The sequence below is a fragment of the Symphalangus syndactylus genome, chromosome 7 (genome assembly GCF_028878055.3).
Source record: "Symphalangus syndactylus isolate Jambi chromosome 7, NHGRI_mSymSyn1-v2.1_pri, whole genome shotgun sequence".
Taxonomy (NCBI): domain Eukaryota; kingdom Metazoa; phylum Chordata; class Mammalia; order Primates; family Hylobatidae; genus Symphalangus; species Symphalangus syndactylus.
This window is the reverse complement of record NC_072429.2, coordinates 18,675,968-18,696,682: the sequence shown is the minus strand read 5'-3', so window position 1 is coordinate 18,696,682 and position 20,715 is coordinate 18,675,968. Positions and strand designations below refer to the sequence as shown.

At 42.7% G+C, this 20,715-nt stretch overlaps 1 protein-coding gene across 18 annotated transcripts in view; it reads left to right on the top strand.

Moving 5' to 3' along the window:
* TENM2 (teneurin transmembrane protein 2) overlaps positions 1-20,715 on the top strand; it is a 1,678,453-nt gene that overhangs the window by 1,527,316 nt on the left and 130,422 nt on the right. For 10 of the 18 annotated variants that reach the window (XM_055285322.2, XM_055285321.2, XM_055285327.2 and 7 more), the window contains 3 exons: positions 62-256; positions 6,588-6,788; positions 8,497-8,709. In XM_055285322.2, the coding sequence (XP_055141297.1) occupies positions 62-256; positions 6,588-6,788; positions 8,497-8,709 (609 nt within the window). The remainder of the gene's footprint in view (positions 1-61; positions 257-6,587; positions 6,789-8,496; positions 8,710-20,715) is intronic. The other 8 variants (XM_055285325.2, XM_055285324.2, XM_063642607.1 and 5 more) reach the window with 4 other exon arrangements.

The following is a 20,715-nucleotide window of genomic DNA, read 5'->3' as shown; positions in this document are numbered from 1 at the left end:
TAGACTGCCATAGCCCCTCGGATGCCTTCGTGACCTAGTGCTCTGTCTTTGGTTTGTGCAGCTGCCTGCCCCGTCCTGTGCAGTGGGAATGGACAATATTCTAAAGGGACGTGCCAGTGCTACAGCGGCTGGAAAGGCGCAGAGTGCGACGTGCCCATGAATCAGTGCATCGATCCTTCCTGCGGGGGCCACGGCTCTTGCATTGATGGGAACTGTGTCTGCTCTGCTGGCTACAAAGGCGAGCACTGTGAGGAAGGTAAGCCCGCCGGCCCCGGGGCTAGGCAGCAGTGGAGGGAGGCGTTTGCAGGGCCTGACCTTTGCTAATGAGCCCAGTCCTGGGCTGCGTGTTTTGCAAGAGAAGTTTCAACATTTTGCACAAAAAACTTCAAACTCCTTTGCTTTGATAAATTTCTTTAGTTGTAGAACAAGAAAGGCCTGTGGAGATGGTTCTGGAAGAAACATTTTGTTTTACTCTCCTTTATAGAAATTAATTCCTTTTCTCTTTCACCTTTTTCTCTTTAAATTGCTCTCTGTGCCTTTGTCTGTCTTCTCTTTCCTTCTACTCCTCCCCTTCCTTCTCTTTCTTTTCCTCTTTTGTTCCTTTCCCTCACCCTATCTTTCTTCCTCTTTTCTCCTGCTTTATTTAGTAATTGGGAGTTACTAAAGCTATTCAGAGAAAAGAAACAAGAATTCCTAAGCCCCTTGCCTCCCTTCCAAACAAAAAGCTGTTTGTTGTTGTTGTTGTTGTTGTTACTAACTCTTCCTGGTAATCTAAGACCCATATATGTCTGTGTAAATATTTCAGCAAAAATTAATATCAATCGACAGCAGTCAGGCTTGAAAGACTGTAGGTTTTTTATGTCATTTAGAAACACCATGTAGGGCAAATTAGCTTGGTTACTTACAATTGCACAAAACTAGAGGAGAGTGAGGATGCAGCAAGAGGGATGGGATTTGATGGATCCTGAAAATCTCACCCTGGCGGACATGTAAGGGCCTTTCACACACATGGGTGAAAATCAGGGATATAATAAACTGAATCTAATCCGACAATATGGTCAGAGATCAGGCTTGGAGATCAGGAGAGGGGGACATAGAAGAGGGAATGCAGGAACAGGGAGAAAGAGCACCTCTCTGGAGGGGATCCAAAAGCAGCTGTAACTAATTCTAGTTACCTTGATCGGTTATTTCAGATAAATTATTTTGTGCCAAAATGTTGGGACTGACTTGCAGTAGCTATAAGGCAAGAGAAAGCTATGCTGCCTGTCAGCCTTCCCGCTCTGTATTTGCCCTTGCAGAATACGGTCTCTGGTTGCCATTTGATTACTTGTCACCATATAAAGAATTGGCCACAGCTGGTAGGAAGGTAAGCCCATAGACCCTCTCATCCCCTTGCCCATTCCCCAATCTCTGAATTGGCTTCATCATTGTCTTCCAGCTGAGGCTTCTTTTCTCTAAGTCCATCTGCCAGTGAAATGTCCTCACACAACTCAAACAGCCCTTTTCCCTCCCATGTCCCCAACAGAAATAGAAGTGTCAACTTGCCCAACAAACTAAGGGGAAAAAGTGAAGTCCCTGCCTATTCTGCATGAACTTGATGTAACCACCCAAGATGTCCCCATAGAAAAGATCTTGTCGGATGCCATACGCCTTGTGTTCCTCATGGCCAGGCTAACAAGGGATCTCAGGTTTTATGAGGTTCTCAGATGCTAATGGATTCATTCTTTCATCCCAACAACCAATGGATCTCCAGAGTTCTATACAAAATAACCAATCATCACAGCTGTCACCACAAAGTAATGACAGTGCTTTGTACTTAGATACACCCACATAGGGTTCCCTTGTGAAACCCCGCAGTGAGCCAAGATCATGCCATAACATTATTCCTCTAAGATTTTTCAATATATCAGCAGTAATGCCCTTAATGGGGCCCAGAAGTCTGACCCCCACATCTTCACTTGCTCAGTTCTCTATATAATTTTTCCTCTATTATAAAACGTAGCCTCCCTATGTCTGCATCATAAAAAATTGGGAGTTTGGATGGAGGAAATACTGATTTAATAACCCTGCTTGAAAGGTTAAAGTTCTTAAAGATAAATGGATTGCAGGAGGCAAAGCTGCATTCGTTGAAAACATAAGAGAGGCCAATAACGTGACAAGAAAGGTTAAAACGACCTTTTGCATGCATCATTTGGAGAAAGGAAAGTGCTAGGGCAACAACATTGCCAGTCTTCTAATTTTTTCTCTCCAGTAAAGATTATACACAGCTGTATGCATGGAATCTCAAGTGATTTCTCAACTTTCTCACTATCCCACCCAGTCTTATTTAAATGTTCAGAGTGAATTAACCATCCAACCAAACAAGCCACGTGAATCATTATGAAAGGATGAAATCTCCTCTATTGATTTCTGCTACCCAAAAAGAATGAACCGAGGTGATTCATACGCTGTTTTCAAAATAGGAAGTGGAATCAGAAAGTCTGGATCAGCACTTTTTCTTCCATTTAGCTTTTTTATTTCTGACATTCATCATAGTCATAACGTTCAAACAATTTACCTGAAATGGCCACGGCAGTGAAATCACTAGTTGCCATCCCTTCATTTTTCCTGCATAAACACGGTTGTACTATTAACAAATTTGCACAAGAAAATGAAAGAATGTATTCGTGAGGTTTCATTCAGTGATGTGTAGGGGAGTGGGAAGGTGATGAGAGAGGAATTGACATATTAGTTTAAGTCAGCCATGTTTTCATGTCAGTTTCATGGTTGAGTCATTTTTCAATGACATTTAACTTCATAAATGTAATTCATGGTTCTTCAGGGGCTTATAGTACATATTGTTTGTAAAACTCCTTGACCTCCTTTTTTATCCTTAGGGATATAAATTGCATTCACAACCCTTTTTTGTCAAACCTACAGAGGGCCCAAGACTAAATGAGTTCTAATGATTTCAGCTGCCAGGGGGCAGATGTTTCGAGGCACATGGTACTTAGCTGGTAAAGGCAACTGTCCCCTTTTAAGTGTAACACTGTTTCTATTTATAAAGCTTCGTAAAATGCCATAGTCCCTCCTGCCTGCTAAAGACTCTAAGGACGTGGCCACAAGACTATCTTAGGAAATCGGAACCAAATTTAAAATTCATAGTAAAACTGCTCCTCTTGAAGTTTGAATTTAGTTATTCCATCCACTGCTGTAATTATGTAGCACAAAGGGCATATTTACTGGTATCACTGACCAGAGAAAGGGTTAGATCGTATTTTTAGATACAATAAATGGTTTTTTTGATGGCATTCTAGTACCAGTGCTAATAAATCTCTGTGGATTTTCCTCCTTTCTTTATACCATAATTCAGGATAGAGAAGAGAGAGCTAATTTATCTGGAAGAAAAATGCCATTTTCATTTTTTTAGTGTATTACTTTTTATTATTTCATCCTTCTAAGAAAAAGATTGTGATTTTTTTTTTGAAAGCTCCTAGCTGCTGGCACCTCACCAAACATTTTAAATGGCTAATTATAGGTTGAGAACAATTTTTGAAGCAATAAGCCACAAGATATTTTTGTGTATATTTTGATTTTGCCTTATTAGAAATGGGGGCAGAGTGAAAAATTAGAATTTCGGAATTTCCTTTATTGGAACAATATAAACATGATGGTTTCTGAATGAATTTGTTTATAATTTACAGATCCGCAAATATGAATTTTTTCCAAAAGTAAGAAAGAAATTGCTAGCACCATTTCTACTTCCCATCAGTCCTTTCTCTACACAGGAAGTTTGTCCCATCAATGACAAACGCTTATAGCACAGTCTGTCCTTCGTTCTTGCAGCAACTGTGTATTGAACACCTGGTATATTCCCTTACCTGTGCTAGGCATGAGACACCAAAGGCCCTGCACAGACCTTTGTCTGTTTTTTTTGTTTTGTTTTGTTTTGTTTTGAGATGGAGTCTCGCTCTGTCACCCAGGCTGGGGTGCAGTGGGGCAATCTCGGCTCACTGCAAGCTCTGCCTCCCGGGTTCATGCCATACTCCTGCCTCAGCCTCCCAAGTAGCTGGGACTACAGGCACTGGCCACCACGCCCGGCTAATTTTTTGTATTTTTAGTAGAGACAGAGTTTCACTGTGTTAGCCAGGATGGTCTCGATCTCCTGACCTCATGTTCCGCCCAACTCCGCCTCCCGAAGTGCTGGGATTACAAGTGTGAGTCACCACACCCGGCCCGCCCTTTGCCTTCTATGTGTTTGATGCTTTCAGCTCAAGTTTACATTCAGATGTGCTCCACCACCCTAAATGGAGCAAATCTGAAGGTATCAAATGGGCTTATGTCATCAGGAGTTATACTCCCCAAGACAATGAATTCAACTGTAAAGTAATAATAACAAGATTACGTAACATCATCATAAATATCTCCAACTAATAATAAGCAGCTAAACTTCATCCTTGGGGGAGTGTACCCCGATCGTTTTTTAATCACTGTTTTTTCCTCATGCCTGAAACAGTTTTGAAATGACTTCCATATGTAATACCTTCCTGAGAATATCCAAATGGGATCGTGAGAAATATCTCTTACCACTGAAAATTATTATTTTTGCCTCAAGGGAGGGCTCCCCTTTGGAAACTTCATGGAATATTGTGATTTCTAGTAAGTCCAAATTTCTCAAGTCTGATGTCCCTCAGGACTAGCTAGTTTGTGGCATGGACAATCTAAATAATGTCATATTTAGAGCCAATGTGTCGTCCATATTAAAATACACTAATGGCTGGGCATGGTGGCTCACACCAGTAATTTCTGCACCTTGGGAGGCTGAGATAGGAGGATTGCTTGAGCCCAGGAGTTCACAACTAGCCTGGGCAGCATAGCAAGACCCCATTTCTAGAGAAACAAAAACATAGCTGGACATGGCAGTGTGTGTCTGTGGTCCTAACTAGTCGGCAGGCTAAGGAAGGAGGATTACTTGAGCTCAGGTGTTCAAGACTACAATGAGCTATGATCATACCACTGCATTCTAGCCTAGGTGACAGAGCAAGACCCTATCTCAGAAAACAAACAAACAAAAAAGACATTATTTTGTGCCCCATAGGGAAAGAAAAAAAGACACTCAACATAATAAATGTCTTGGGAGATCCCACAGAAAGCTGAGACCCTGAGGAATTATCATCTTAGTGTAATAGTGAATTATTTAGAAACTGGAAGTCTTGCATATTTCAATCTTGGCATTGTGCAAGGAGAGAAAACAAAATTTTCTGAGAATTTAAACCGTAAGATGGCATGCATACACAGGAAAGATTTAATAACACTGTCAGTGTGGTCCATAAAAACCTCAAGAATAGAATTCAAAGTGGTCTCAAGCTAGCTGTGCCCCCAGGTGATAGAAGAAGCAATCCTTTAATCTGGGCCAACAGGCCTGATTTGGAAGCTGTGAAAACGGGAGAAATATGTCTTAATTAAATAAGGTGATGATACATCCACATTTGTCAGATCCACAAAGCAACATCTGAGCCCTTTGCTAGACCACCATTTCTCATTCAAACCACATATTACACAAAGAACCCTCTTCTCCAAATGACATTGCATCATTTCCTGAGAATACATAGGAATACATAAGAAAGCTGGGCTTCCTCTAAAAGGCCCTGTTTATTCAACCCTTAGATTGAATGGATGTCCCAGGTTTGAGATCACATTCTCATGCAAAAAGTCCTGTCCTCAAGAACTGGCCTTTGTGGCTCACTCTCTCCTTACTCTGAGTTTATTCAAGTTATGTACTGGATGTATATCCACTCTATTAAGATGGCCAAACAATCAGACAGTGAAACAGGCAAGGACCACAATGACTGGACTCTGCCCATCAACTCATCTGATTGACTGGTAGAAGGTCAGTGCCTCGGCCAGAGATAGCCATCCAGTCCCCTGGTGATTACCTGTAGAAAGGTGATCCCTTTTGGATCATTTTCACACCCAACTTCGCCTCTTCTATCCTGCACATTTACTAACTCCTTCGTGGGTGTGTGCTCAGAGAAGGAATACTAATTTTAGACTTAGCCTAAGTGAAACCTCATTAGGAAAGTGACTCATTTATAAGTTTCATTGGTTTTCCTTTTCATCTTTTGTTACCTTTTGAAGTCAAGTGTTAGTAAAGTTACAATGAGCCTCTCTACTTTTCTCTCTTTTAGTGAGGGGCAATCCAGTTTGGCAACATACGTAGAAACATGGCAGATATTCACATTCCTATCACAGATGCTCTGATATGATTCAGTCAAGGCCCTAATCTGTATAAGCACAAGATGCTAAAGGTGGAATGGCATACTTCTATATCTGACTTCTCCTAATTCTGCTTGAGAAATCCCCTTTTCTTTTCTCTTGTATCTTCTTCAAGTTTGAGATTTGGTGTTTGACAAATAAGAAGCCTTTTACTTTTTAGGAGTGTTCTTCAGGTGACCACATAAGTATTTCTTGGGCTACTCCATTTGCTAGCAAGTGGATGGGCACTGGTGACCCACTGGTCCATTCAGCAGCAAGCCCATGTCTCATGGCCCATCCTCCATGGGTGATTAATACTTTTATTCTTTGGTTTTTGTTTTTGTATTTTTCAGTTGATTGCTTGGATCCCACCTGCTCCAGCCACGGAGTCTGTGTGAATGGAGAATGCCTGTGCAGCCCTGGCTGGGGTGGTCTGAACTGTGAGCTGGCGAGGGTCCAGTGCCCAGACCAGTGCAGCGGCCATGGCACGTACCTGCCTGACACGGGCCTCTGCAGCTGCGATCCCAACTGGATGGGTCCCGACTGCTCTGTTGGTAAGCCATAAGGTTTTCTCCTTTCTCTCTCCAACACTCCTGCCCTGTGTTCCATCCCATTCTCAGATGGATAGGAATCTACTCTTAATACTTAGCTTGGGATAAGGGGACTTTGATGAATCACATTGTGTCTTTCTCATTCTCTTCTCCTCAATCATGGAGTCTGTGATCTTTGAGAAACAAACAAACAAAAAAGCACTGGGTTGGTTCCATCACCGCAAATGGATGAGGGGCCCAGGAGGGATGCTTCCATTTGCATTACAGGTTTTCTTATGTACATTCCCTAAAGGTACCAGAAAACAATACAGAACAATTCAGCCCCAGACAAACTAAATGGAACATCCCATAAAACAGAAAAGAGGCTCCCTCGGGGTGCTACGTGAACATGTTCTAAAGCTCTGTAATACTCCAGTGACAGGAAAATAAGTCGTGCTGTACACTTCATTTTCCTAAAATTTAGAGTATGTGTCTTCTCTCCAGAGTGACCTTAAAAATGAAACAGTTCAACAGTTCAAACCAGTCCCAACCTTCCTGAGAAAGGTTCTGTTCACACTGACAAGTCCCTATCCAAGCAAGCGATCATTCCGCCCCCTTCCTCTGGGTAGTGAGACAGCTGTCAGATTGCCATGGCAATCAGGAAGGGAATAGATGTGAAGCTTTGCCTACAATGGGAAAGAAATGAATATTTCATTCCAAAAAGAAAAAAAGAAAAAAGAAGAGTCAGTTAAAATGGGCTATTTTGGAATGTCTTCTCAGCCCACTCGACTCTGGCTTCAACTCTGATGCTGGTGGTCCTGGCAAGGCCGTGCAGATGATGGGAGGCGGTGGGGGTCCTAGATCCAAAGCCCAGTTATGCTGCAGATACGCTGTGTGACTTTGAGTGAGTCACTGGCCCCACTCCCCAACCCGGTCTTCCTTCTCCTGGCATGCCAAGCCACGCCTCCCTCAGTAGACTGATAAAAGGATGAATGTCTGGCACGTGCTTGTCCTCGCGTGAGAGGTCTGGAATACCAGAGAGTGCATATCTGTCTGTCTGTCTCCTCCCCAAGCACAAAAGACTTTGAGCTCCTTTGAGAAAGAAGCTGTGTAAATGCAGCACAATTACAGCGGTCATTATTGCCGCCAAGGCACCGATCTGGGTAACGGGGGGATCTGCACTCATCATGGGAATGGAGCAGCGGGGTCCCCAACTGACCTCTTGTGCTTGGTCAGTTCAGGCTCTCAGCGGGGGAGGAATCCCAGCTGACTAGAGAGTCAGGATCCGTACATGGATCTTTTCAGGTGGGTACTTCCCGGTTAGCTTTGCCAAACTGGTTAGAATGGTCTCAATCTCTAGAAGAGTGGTTCTCACATTCTAGTGAGTATCAAAACCACCTGGAGGTCTGTGCTCCAACAAAATCTCTGAGTCCCATTCCCAGATCTTCTAATTCACTTGGTCCAACCAGGGCACAAGAATCTACATTTCTAACCAGTTCCCAGGTGATACTGATGCTGCTGGTCTGGGGGCCACACTTTGAGAATCACTTCTCTAGAAAAAAAGATCTAACAATGAATTGATACCCAGCCAAGGAGAGACAAGCCTCCAAAGATGACAGAGCTGCTGGGCCTCAGGGCCTGCTCCAGGGGTCCGGGCCATGTGCGTGGTCTGGACTCCGTGGAAGGTTTCACCAGCTGTGGTGTTGAGCTGTAATCATTGTTTTTCTTCCAGAAGTGTGCTCAGTAGACTGTGGCACTCACGGCGTCTGCATCGGGGGAGCCTGCCGCTGTGAAGAGGGCTGGACAGGCGCAGCGTGTGACCAGCGCGTGTGCCACCCCCGCTGCATTGAGCACGGGACCTGTAAAGATGGCAAATGTGAATGCCGAGAGGGCTGGAATGGTGAACACTGCACCATTGGTAGGCAAACGGCAGGCACCGAAACAGGCACATATTGCTTTATTTTCATAAATCGTAGATCTATAGTGACGGTCGCGCATGGCAACTGGCTGTTCCTTCAGGGACACAAGTGCCCTCCCACATTTCCTGCTGCCTCTCCAAATCTCCCAGGGGATAGGGAAAGAGAAAAATGAGGTCCCTAATTGGGAAGGGCTTTTCCTTCTTTCCAGGATTCTGAGTTGAAAGGAAAGGGACCAGAGCAGATAAGAAAACCCCTCCAAACTTCCAATCTCAGGGAGGGAGAAATGCACATGCATGGGAAATTGTTGGTGTCTGGGGGTTGCAAGCACCTCAAATCACTGTGGTCTGCAACTCTCCCCTTTTTAAATGCTCTCTCGTCTGGCTGGACCACTGGATCCCTGCTTGCTGGCAACAAGGTGAACTCACTAATTTTAGGCCAGGTTAGAGGCAGGCAGGACTCTCAGGTTCCCTCCGTAGCAGGTACCACCATAAGGTCCTGAGATTCCCCATCACCACCACCGTCATTAAATGTCTCCTCCTCTGGCCCCATTTTGTTCTCACTCAGCCACCTCTCTATAAAAGCTTCTTGACTAAGAACATTTTAAAGGTCATTTTCTTTGTTAAGAAGAAATAAGGCTGGGCGCGGTGGCTCACGCTTGTAATCCCAGCACTTTGGGAGGCCAAGGCGGCCGGATCATGAAGTCAGGAGATGGAGACCACGATGAAACCCCGTCTCTACTAAAAATACAAAAAATTAGCGGGGCGTGGTGGCGGGCGCCCATAGTCCCAGCTACTCGGAGAGGCTGAGGCAGGAGAATGGCGTGAACCCGGGAGGCGGAGCTTGCAGTGAGCCGAGATTGCACCACTGCACTCCAGCCTGGACGACAGAGCAAGACTCCGTCTCAAGAAAAAAAAAAAAAAAAAAAAAAAAAAAAGAAGAAATAGTTTTGGAGTTTCTTCATTTTTATTTTTCTCTCTTTTTTGGCACAATTGTGATTTAGGGTAGGACTATACTGGATTAAATGTACCTAATCATCCCTTTGGTAGAGGAGCTGGGAGCCAATGCTCTTTGGCTTTCCACATCTCTCAGTTGGAATGACAAAGTTGTCAACTTGAGCATCATTTTACCTCATTTTTACTTTTGTTGTTTCATTAGATCAGGCCTAGGATCCATTTTTATACCAAGCTGGCTAACCTACTTGCCTGCATGGAAATTCTCAAAGCCATTTCCAGCCAAACTACAGTTTGACCCCTTGAAGTTACCTTTGATCCCAGCCATCAAGTTTGAGACCCTCCCCTCTGTCCCAGCCTAACAACCCCAGTCACAGATGGGCCACCTGGAGTGAGAGACAGGGCTAGGAGCTTGCGCAGGGCTGATACTTGAGATCAGACTCAGTTTCCCATGCTGTTCATTTGGGTGGTTATACAGAGAGAAAGTGGACTGACTCTGTATTCGATTTCTTCCAGTTCCATCTGATTGGGCATCCGAGGGGCAGCATGCCAATCAGGGCCACGACCATAGCACTGGGACCCTGCTGGGACAGTCAGTTGGCAGTGAATTGTTTTTGCAATCTCTCGATGACGCTCCAGGTCTTGCTCCCCTGCAGCCGCTTTTATCCTCAGTTCCCTGCAGAGTCTGAGGAATAATTCAGAAGACTTTAAAGGGAGGGCTGTGCACAGCCCTATACTGAGACAGTTCTTACAATAGCTTCCATTCATCAGGGGCATTCCTTTTGCTGTACTATTGCATGCCTGGGTGTTATTTAAATAGAGATTCCCCTCTCCATATCTCCATTGCCCCAAATCCTCCCCTCAAAAGCTCTTGCCAGTCATCAGCGTTGTGGTAGATAATCCTACTTTCTTTTAATTCATGCAATCCAACTTCACCTCCCCTTTGCTCCCCTTTCCCACATCTGGGGGACAGAGGGGCAGGGTTAGTGTTTCCACAATGATGCCTGCTGGCTCTCTCCTACCTACAATCTGTCTTTACTTTGGAAATAGCTCACAAGAGGGCAGTCCAGATGGATTTGAGCAGGAGTTGCCAAACTACGGCCAGAGGGCCAAATCTGGCCTGCTGCCTATTTTTCCATGGCTTGCCAGCTAAGAATAGTTTTTACATTTTCTAAGGGTTGAAAACAAATCCAAAGAAAACTATTTCCTGGCATGTGACAATGATATGAAATTCACATTTCAGTGACCATAAACAAAGTATTATTACAGGACACCCCCACCCATTCATTGATGCCTCATCAGCTTCCATGCCACCTGTCAGCACTGAGTAATTAGGAGATCGCATGGCCCACAAAGCTGCTTGTGTGGCCCGTTATGGGGAAAAAAAAGAAAAGCTAACTACTGAATTGCACAAATCTTGATGGATAGAGGGGAGAAAAGCAAGGCAGGTCCACACCCCCATTAAGAAAAGGACACCAAATGTAGCTTGAAGGATCTGAGGGGTCTACTCCAGATATCATAGAGTGGGAGTGGAGAAAAAACAATAGATGTGCTGAAATGCTTCCGGGGCCCCTGAAAAAGAGATGGGAAGATGACAACTTTGGTCTCAGTAGAGAACAGCAAGGAATTGGCCAACAAGAGAACATAGATGTTTCGGTCAAGCTAGCCCTTTGGGTGAGATAAGTTGGAAAAAAAGGTGTTTCTGCTACTTGAAGTGTTTGGTACAGGTTTCACATCTTTGTGAGATGACATACATGAGTTCCTGAGAGACATTCAGAAAGTGTAAATTGATATGCCAGCTAAAGCTCCCAAAATGAAGAGAGTGCTGGTCCAGTGTAGTCTCTTGTTCAGAACGATGATTTTCTGTGACTTTAGAGTTTGTGCTCTGTATGTTATAAAGATCTTTACTACCAAAGCCTTTTCTTGTGAGAAATTAGGGCTCTGTGGCTTTATTAGTAGGACATGTTCCATCTCCTTATAGTTATGTTCACTGTGGTTTTCTCAAAAACAAAGCCAAGCATACCTTGATCAGTGAGATTTGCCATTCAAAAACCAGAGAGATGTTCATGCATGCATAATTGCATCTTTTGCTTTTCTATCTCTGGCCCCCAGAGCTGATTTGTGGAGTTTTAGTCTTCTAGTTTGAGCAGACACTCCTGTCATTTCATTTAAAGTAAATACCACAATTTACAAGCCCAGCATCAGTTCTCCTCCTTGGGGATACTGACAGAGAGGAAACGGGGGCTCTTTGGTCGTTTCCAAGCGCAGCCTCAAATGCTATATTTTGAAAATAGAAAATACATAAAAATGACATGGTACCAAGTCAGCAAACAATGCATAGGGAAATTTCGGGTAAGGCAGAATTGTGGGAGTTAGTGTTGGACACTTGGCTTGTCTGTGGCCTGTTTTCAAAAGGTCATGGTGAGGTAGTTTTCTTGGGGTCATTGCAAATAGTCAACTGAACAATTCACCTTAGTCCTTGTGGATTACATTTACTGTACTAAAAGAATCAAAAAGAGAAATGGGGAAAAAAGATGAGGACACAAGGACAGACTTCTAAAACTTAGGTGGAAGCCCCAGGATCAGTCCATGTTTGGTTAATGCCTTTCTGGAACTTGCAACCAAATTATTTATATTTGAAAATGTAGTAGAGATTGCTAAAGACATAAATATAAGATATAAGACTTCAATGTTAACTGTTAGAGCTAACTTATTGGCAGACTGGATTCTACCAAGCAATGATTGTTGTATAACCTTTTCCTTAAAAGTTAAATATATGGCATGGCTAAAATCTACAGAATTGTGTAGATAAAAAATATACTTTGAATACATATCAGCCACAATTCATGTGTATCTTTGGAATATATTAGCATTTTTTGTATAGTGTGCAGTTTACTCTTATGACTAGAGCAGACGGCACATTGTGTGGCTAGAAGAGGTTTATTCTTTAAACGTAATTTTAAAATGGGTTGTTGCTCCTGTCATCTGCCACCACCACCACCATCACCCCTTATTAATACTGGGACCTAGGCCAGGCACAGTGGCTCATGCCTGTAATCCCAGCACTTTGGGAGGTTGAGGTAGACAGATCACTTGAGATCAGGAGTTTGAGACCAGCCTGACCAACATGGTGAAACTCTGTCACTACAAAAATTAGCTGGGCATGGTGGTACATGCCTGTAGTCCCAGCTACTTGGGAGGCCAGTGGGAGAATCGCTTGAGCCCAGGGAGGCAGAGATTACAGTGAGCCAAGGTCACGCCGTGGCACTCCAGCCTGAGTGACAGAGCGAGATCCTGTCTAAAAAAAATACTGGGAACTAACATCAAAAGGCCATGCGAAGGCTGTAACACCAGGGCATGGAGGAGCTATAGAATTTGCATAATAATAGGTCAAAATTGCTAAGAACTATACATCGTAAATGTAGATCAGCGTCTCATGAAGGGGTAAAGTAGATGTTAGCGTGTGTTAATGAGCAGAACAACTGGGCAAAATGCAAAAAGAAGCCAAAATTTGCATTGCCGGGGAATCAAGGAGGGATGCTACATGCTAACTGTGGACTCTTGCAATTATCTCCTGACCGTGGGCTATCCAGACATCTGCTCTGAATAATACAAACTAACCCGCAGACTAAATCTGCCCACACTGGGCACTTCCCAACCCTGAGTGAACTGTTTGGTATCTGGGTAGTGAGTAAAGGCTGCAATGGTTATTTCAACTTGTGTATTTTATCTATGTGGTCCTAACCTCCGATTTCATCTCAGAATCATAAGGGCTTGATTCCTAGGACCTTGTGAGGCTGAGTGACCTGCCCGGGTGCCAGAAGTCAGAACAGTTTTCTTTTCCCTGTATCACACTGGGCCCTTGTATTTTTCCTCTTTAATTGGTTGGGGAAAGAAATCGGTGCTTGTGATGTTAATAAGGAAAATGAATCTTTACCCAAGGTAAAACCAGCCGTGCGATGATCCGATGTGCTGATTAAGTGATTGTCATCAGAAGTAGACAGGGTCACAGTCCAAGAGGGAGAGTGCTTCAGAACAATAGGGAACAGGTTGGGAAGAAAGTGACTGTCAGAATTAACCAACTTCAGACTGAGGACAGCTGCTTCTGAATCTCATTCCAGTCTCATTCTAAGTTATGAAAACTTTTTGTTTCTTGTGGCTATTGTCCTTGAACACTTGAGCTTTCATGAGTCTACAATGAGATCAAGTTGAGATGAAATTAGCCACTGTGGAGCCATCCTTACCACCAGGCCTGTGGAAGGAGCTAATTTTCTGATTGGTTAATTAACCTATTCCTCCAGGGGCTCTTATTAGAACTATCCTTGGAGTTCCTTTTTTTATTTTAACTGAAAACCTAAAGCGTTGGCCTTTCACGGATAAAAATTATGGATAAACTTTTAACAGAATGCAAAAGCCGTTCCATTGCTGATTCTCCGCCACCACCCCCCTATAATTTGGCCAAAACATGAGCTTCCTTACTGCAGATCAGGAGTCACCACATGCCCAGAAGTTCTTTTTGAGTCCGGGTCACACAGTCTGCCAGAGGTTTCCTATCCAATCCCAGAACAAGGACTGGGAGGCAGACTTACAGAAACATGTTTTCACATCACTGCAAAAAAAAGGAAAGAAAATAACTGCTTTACAAGCAGTGAGAGTCTCATCACTGGAAGCGTTTGCTTTCTTGTCCTAGACGTTGAAGTGCTTTCAGCATCAGTTGAAACATAGACAAGATAGACACAAACTACATTCTAACTTTATGACTCATCGTTCTGTAGTTTAAATGGAAGCATTTTTTGTATTTCTATGTGATTTAGTAATGTCTGCTCATGTTATGAGCTCTCATCAAAAAGAAAAGAGGAGAAGAATTCTTGGTGTTTTAGCTCTGTGGGGAGACAGTGATTTGTGTCATCCTCTGCGCTGTTCCTTTACTGTTTCAGGGGAACTGGTTTGATGGACTAGCTTGTGGCTCACAGTGATGGGGCCAAGCTTGCTGAGTCAATAGCTTGATATAAGGTATTCCTTCCTGACTTCACCAGAGCAAAGAATTGAACAGTTTGGAACTCTTGAAACATAAACTCATGGATGAGAGTTAACACAAGGAAGATTCCAGGCTCAAAGAAAGCAGAACATGTAATAAGAGCTGTTGAAAAACATGGGATGCATTGTCCTAATGTATAGTGAGTGTTCTGCACTTGAGCTTTTATAGAGAATCCACGTGCCTTCCAAGTCTATGACTCAGCTTTCACAATACGCACTAAAGCTTTTCTATCAAAGGAGAAGGGAAAACAAAGTGGTTCCTGGAGAGCTGAGCTCCCTTAGATGTTTGTGCTGGACATCTTTCTTATCACTTGGTAGCCAATTCATTGTGGTATCATGAACAATAGACTGGCTGATGAAGGAGGACATCTGTGTTCTAGCTTTGACCCTACCATATACATTTTGTATATCCTGGAGCAAGTCACCAAGCCTTCCCGACCTCAGTTTCTCCATATGGCAAATGAAAGGGCTGGATCACATCATTGCCTTCCAGGGCATGATACACAAACTCGAGATGCTTTTCATTGGTGTACAAATATACCTTATTGAATAGTCATGCAGGGCTTTTAAAAATAGATACAGTATTAGGAAAAAATATAACTAGCACATCAAACTGATGATTATACAGCTATTATTGCTTAGGGAGGGGGCAAAAGTAGGTAGTGATATTAGGCCTGAGTAAATTTAAAGAAAAATATTAAGTAAATAGTACAGATATTGCAAATGTCGTAAGTGCAGCCTGTGATTGACTGAATTTAGAACACACTTGAATGAGCTGATCTCTAAGGACCTGTCCATTTCTAGGATTTCATTACTTTTGATGCAGAAGCATATGAATGGGCCATTCTAATGCAATCAAGCCTTTCTCTCTTCTGTAAGGCAGGTTTTCAATGTAGGCTCCCATAATATGCACTAAAGACTTTACATTCAAGGGATAGATGCAGCAGAGTGCTGCCCAGCTGATGAGGCATTGTTGAATTATTGAGGATAGTGAATATGGAGCTTTTGTTGTTTGTTTGTCTGCTCACCTCAGCTCCAATTTATATCTGGTTTACCTAGGGAATCTTTCGTACATTGAAAAACTTCCTTGCATGAGTTGAATCATCAGGCCCCACTTCATCCATTTATATTTTTTAATAAAAAGAAAAGACATGGCTCATCCATCCATATCTGCTTCACTTGAATCCAGAGAAATGCAAGCATGATTACAAAGTTTTTAAGAACACAGGATTCTGTGGCAAGACGTGGTGGCTCACGCCTGTAATCCCAGCACTTTGGGAGGCTGGGGTGGGCAGATCACCTGAGGTCAGGAGTTTGAGACCAGCCTGGCCAATATGGTGAAACCCCGCCTCTACTAAACATACAAAAATTAGCCAGGTATGGTGGTGCACACCTGTAATCCCAGCTACTCAGGAGGCTGAGCCATGAGAATCCCTTGAACCCAGGAGGTGGAGGTTGCAGTGAGTTGAGATCATGCCACTGCACTCTAGCCTGGGTGACAGAGTGAGACTCCATCTCAAAAAAAAAAATAAAAAATAAAAAAGCGGGCTCTTATGTCATTCTACCTGAGATTAAATCCTGGCAGCTTTTCTAACCTTTATGTGTCTCAGTTTCTTTGTCTGTAAAATACCAAATAGCACCTATCTCACTGGGACATATGTAAAGTACTTGGCACAGTGCCTACCATAAAGTAAGAGCCAGATACATGTAAGCTGATATCATCATCACCATCATTGTCTAGTGCCAATGCAGGACAAATTGCCAGGTGTGGTGGCTCACGCCTGTAATCCCAGCACTTTGGGAGGCCGAGGCGGGTGGATCGCCTGAAGTCAGGAGTTCGAGACCTGCCTGGCCTACATAGTGAAACCCCATCTCTACTAAAAATACAAAAAATTAGCTGGGTGTGGTGGCGAGCACCTGTAATCCCAGCTACTCAGGAGGCTGAGGCAGGAGAATCGCTTGAACTCGGGGGGCAGAGGTTGCAGTGAGCCGAGATTGTGCCATTGCACTCCAGCCTGGGCAACAAGAGTGAAACTCTGTCTCAAAAGAAAAAAAAAAATTCTCATTAGACATTTCTTTTTTTGTTGTTTTTTTTTTTTTATTATACTTTAGGGTTTTAGGGTACATGTGCACAATGTGCAGGTTTGTTACATATGTATCCATGTGCCATGTTGATTTCCTGCACCCATTAACTCGTCATTTAGCATTAGGTGTATCTCCTAATGCTGTCCCTCCCCCCTCCCCCCACCCCACAACAGTCCCTGGAGTGTGATGTTCCCCTTCCTGTGTCCATGAGTTCTCATTGTTCAATTCCCACCTATGAGTGAGAACACGCGGTGTTTGGTTTTTTGTCCTTGCGATAGTTTACTGAGAATGATGTTTTCCAGTTTCATCCATGTCCCTACAAAGGACACGAACTCATCATTTTTTATGGCTGCATAGTATTCCATGGTGTATATGTGCCACATTTTCATAATCCAGTCTATCGTTGTTGGACATTTGGGTTGGTTCCAACTCTTTGCTATTGTGAATAGTGCCGCAATAAACATACGTGTGCATGTGTCTTTATAGCAGCATGATTTATAGTCCTTTGGGTATATACCCAGTAATGGGATGGCTGGGTCAAATGGTATTTCTAGTTCGAGATCCCTGAGGAATCGCCACACTGACTTCCACAATGGTTGAACTAGTTTACAGTCCCACCAACAGTGTAAAAGTGTTCCTATTTCTCCACATCCTCTCCAGCACCTGTTGTTTCCTGATTTTTTAATGATGGCCATTCTAACTGGTGTGAGATGGTATCTCACTGTGGTTTTGATTTGCATTTCTCTGATGGCCAGTGATGAGGAGCATTTCTTCATGTGTTTTTTGGCTGCATAAATGTCTTCTTTTGAGAAGTGTCTGTTCATGTCCTCTGCCCACTTTTTGATGGGGTTGTTTGTTTTTTTCTTGTAAATTTGTTTGAGTTCATTGTAGATTCTGGATATTAGCCCTTTGTCAGATGAGTAGGTTGCAAAAATTTTCTCCCATTGTGTAGGTTGCCTGTTCACTCTGATGATAGTTTCTTTTGCTGTGCAGAAGCTCTTTAGTTTAATGAGATCCCATTTGTCGATTTTGGCTTTTGTTGCCATTGCTTTTGGTGTTTTAGACATGAAGTCCTTGCCCACGCCTATGTCCTGAATGGTATTGCCTAGGTTTTCTTGTAGGATTTTAATGGTTTTAGGTCTAACATATAAGTCTTTAATCCATCTTGAATTAATTTTTGTATAAGGTGTAAGGAAGGGATCCAGTTTCAGCTTTCTACATATGGCTAGCCAGTTTTCCCAGCACCATTTATTAAATAGGGAATCCTTTCCCCATTTCTTGTTTTTGTCAGGTTTGTCAAAGATCAGATAGTTGTAGCTATGCGGCATCATTTCTGAGGGCTCTGTTCTGTTCCATTGATCTATGTCTCTGTTGTGGTACCAGTACCACGCTGTTTTGGTTACTGTAGCCTTGTAGTATAGTTTAAAGTCAGGTAGTGTGATGCCTCCAGCTTTGTTCTTTTGGCTTAGGATTGACTTGGCGATGCGGGCTCTTTTTTGGTTCCATATGAACTTTAAAGTAGTTTTTTCCAATTCTGTGAAGAAAGTCATTGGTAGCTTGATGGGGATGGCATTGAATCTATAAATTACCTTGGGCAGTATGGCCATTTTCACGATATTGATTCTTCCAACCCATGAGCATGGAATGTTCTTCCATTTGTTTGTATCCTCTTTTATTTCATTGAGCAGTGGTTTGTAGTTCTCCTTGAAGAGGTCCTTCACATCCCTTGTAAGTTGGATTCCTAGGTATTTTATTCTCTTTGAAGCAATTGTGAATGGCAGTTCACTCATGATTTGGCTCTCTGTTTGTCTGTTATTGGTGTACAAGAATGCTTGTGATTTTTGTACATTAATTTTGTATCCTGAGACTTTGCTGAAGTTGCTAATCAGCTTAAGGAGATTTTGGGCTGAGACAATGGGGTTTTCTAGATATACAATCATGTCATCTGCAAACAGGGACCATTTGACTTCCTCTTTTCCTAATTGAATACCCTTTATTTCCTTCTCCTGCCTGATTGCCCTGGCCAGAACTTCCAGCACTATGTTGAATAGGAGCAGTGAGAGAGGGCATCCCTGTCTTGTGCCAGTTTTCAGAGGGAATGCTTCCAGTTTTTGCCCATTCAGTATGATATTGGCTGTGGGTTTGTCGTAGATAGCTCTTATTATTTTGAGATATGTCCCATCAATACCTAATTTATTGAGAGTTTTTAGCCTGAAGGGTTGTTGAATTTTGTCAAAGGCCTTTTCTGCATCTATTGAGATAATCATGTGGTTTTTGTCTTTGGTTCTGTTTATATGCTGGATTACATTTATTGATTTGCATATGTTGAACCAGCCTTGCATCCCAGGGATGAAGCCCACTTGATCATGGTGGATAAGCTTTTTGATGTGCTGCTGGATTCGGTTTGCCAGTATTTTATTGAGGATTTTTGCATCAATGTTCATCAAGGATATTGGTCTGAAATTCTCTTTTTTGGTTATGTCTCTGCCAGGTTTTGGTATCAGGACGATGCTGGCTTTGTAAAATGTGTTAGGGAGGATTCCCTCTTTTTCTATCGATTGGAATAGTTTCAGAAGGAATGGTACCAGTTCCTCCTTGTACCTCTGGTAGAATTCAGCTGTGAATCCATCAGGTCCTGGACTCTTTTTGGTTGGTAAGCTATTGATTATTGCCACAATTTCAGAACCTGTTATTGGTCTATTCAGGGATTCAACTTCTTCCTGGTTTAGTCTTGGGAGGGTGTATTTGTCGAGGAATTTATCCATTTCTTCTAGATTTTCTAGTTTATTTGCATAGAGGTGTTTGTAGTATTCTCTGATGGTAGATTGTATTTCTGTGGGATCGGTGGTGATATCCCCTTTTTCGTTTTTTATTGCATCTATTTGATTCTTCTCTCTTTTCTTCTTTATTAGTCTTGCTAGCGGTCCATCAATTTTGTTGATCTTTTCAAAAAACCAGCTCCTGGATTCATTAATTTTTTGAAGGGTTTTTTGTGTCTCTATTTCCTTCAGTTCTGCTCTGATTTTAGTTATTTCTAGCCTTCTGCTAGCTTTTGAATGTGTTTGCTCTTGCTTTTCTAGTTCTTTTAATTGTGATGTTAGGGTGTCAATTTTGGATCTTTCCTGCTTTCTCTTGTGGGCATTTAGTGCTATAAATTTCCCTCTACACACTGCTTTGAACGTGTCCCAGAGATTCTGGTATGTTGTGTCTTTGTTCTCGTTGGTTTCAAAGAACATCTTTATTTCTGCCTTCATTTCATTATGTACCCAATAGTCATTCAGGAGCAGGTTGTTCAGTTTCCATGTAGTTGAGCGGTTTTGAGTGAGTTTCTTAATCCTGAGTTCTAGTTTGATTGCACTGTGGTCTGAGAGACAGTTTATTATAATCTCTGTTCTTTTACATTTGCTGAGAAGAGCTTTACTTCCAACTATGTGGTCAATTTTGGAATAGGTGTGGTGTGGTGCTGAAAAAAATGTATATTCTGTTGATTTGGGGTGGAGAGTTCTGTAGATGTCTATTAGGTCCACTTTATGTAGAGCTGAGTTCAATTCCTGGATATCCTTGTTAACTTTCTGTCTCGTTGATCTGTCTAATGCTGACAGTGGGGTGTTAAAATCTCCCATTATTATTGTGTGGGAGTTTAAGTCCCTTTGTAGGTCACTGAGGACTTGCTTTATGAATCTGGGTGCTCCTGTGTTGGGTGCATATATATTTAGAATAGTTAGCTCTTCTTGTTGAATTGATCCCTTTACCATTATGTAATGGCCTTCTTTGTCTCTTTTGATCTTTGTTGGTTTAAAGTCTATTTTATCAGAGACTAGGATTGCAACCCTTGCCTTTTTTTGTTTTCCAGTTGCTTGATAGATCTTCCTCCATCCCTTTATTTTGAGTCTATGTGTGTCTCTGCACGTGAGATGGGTTTCCTGAATACAGCACACTGATGGGTCCTGACTCCTTATC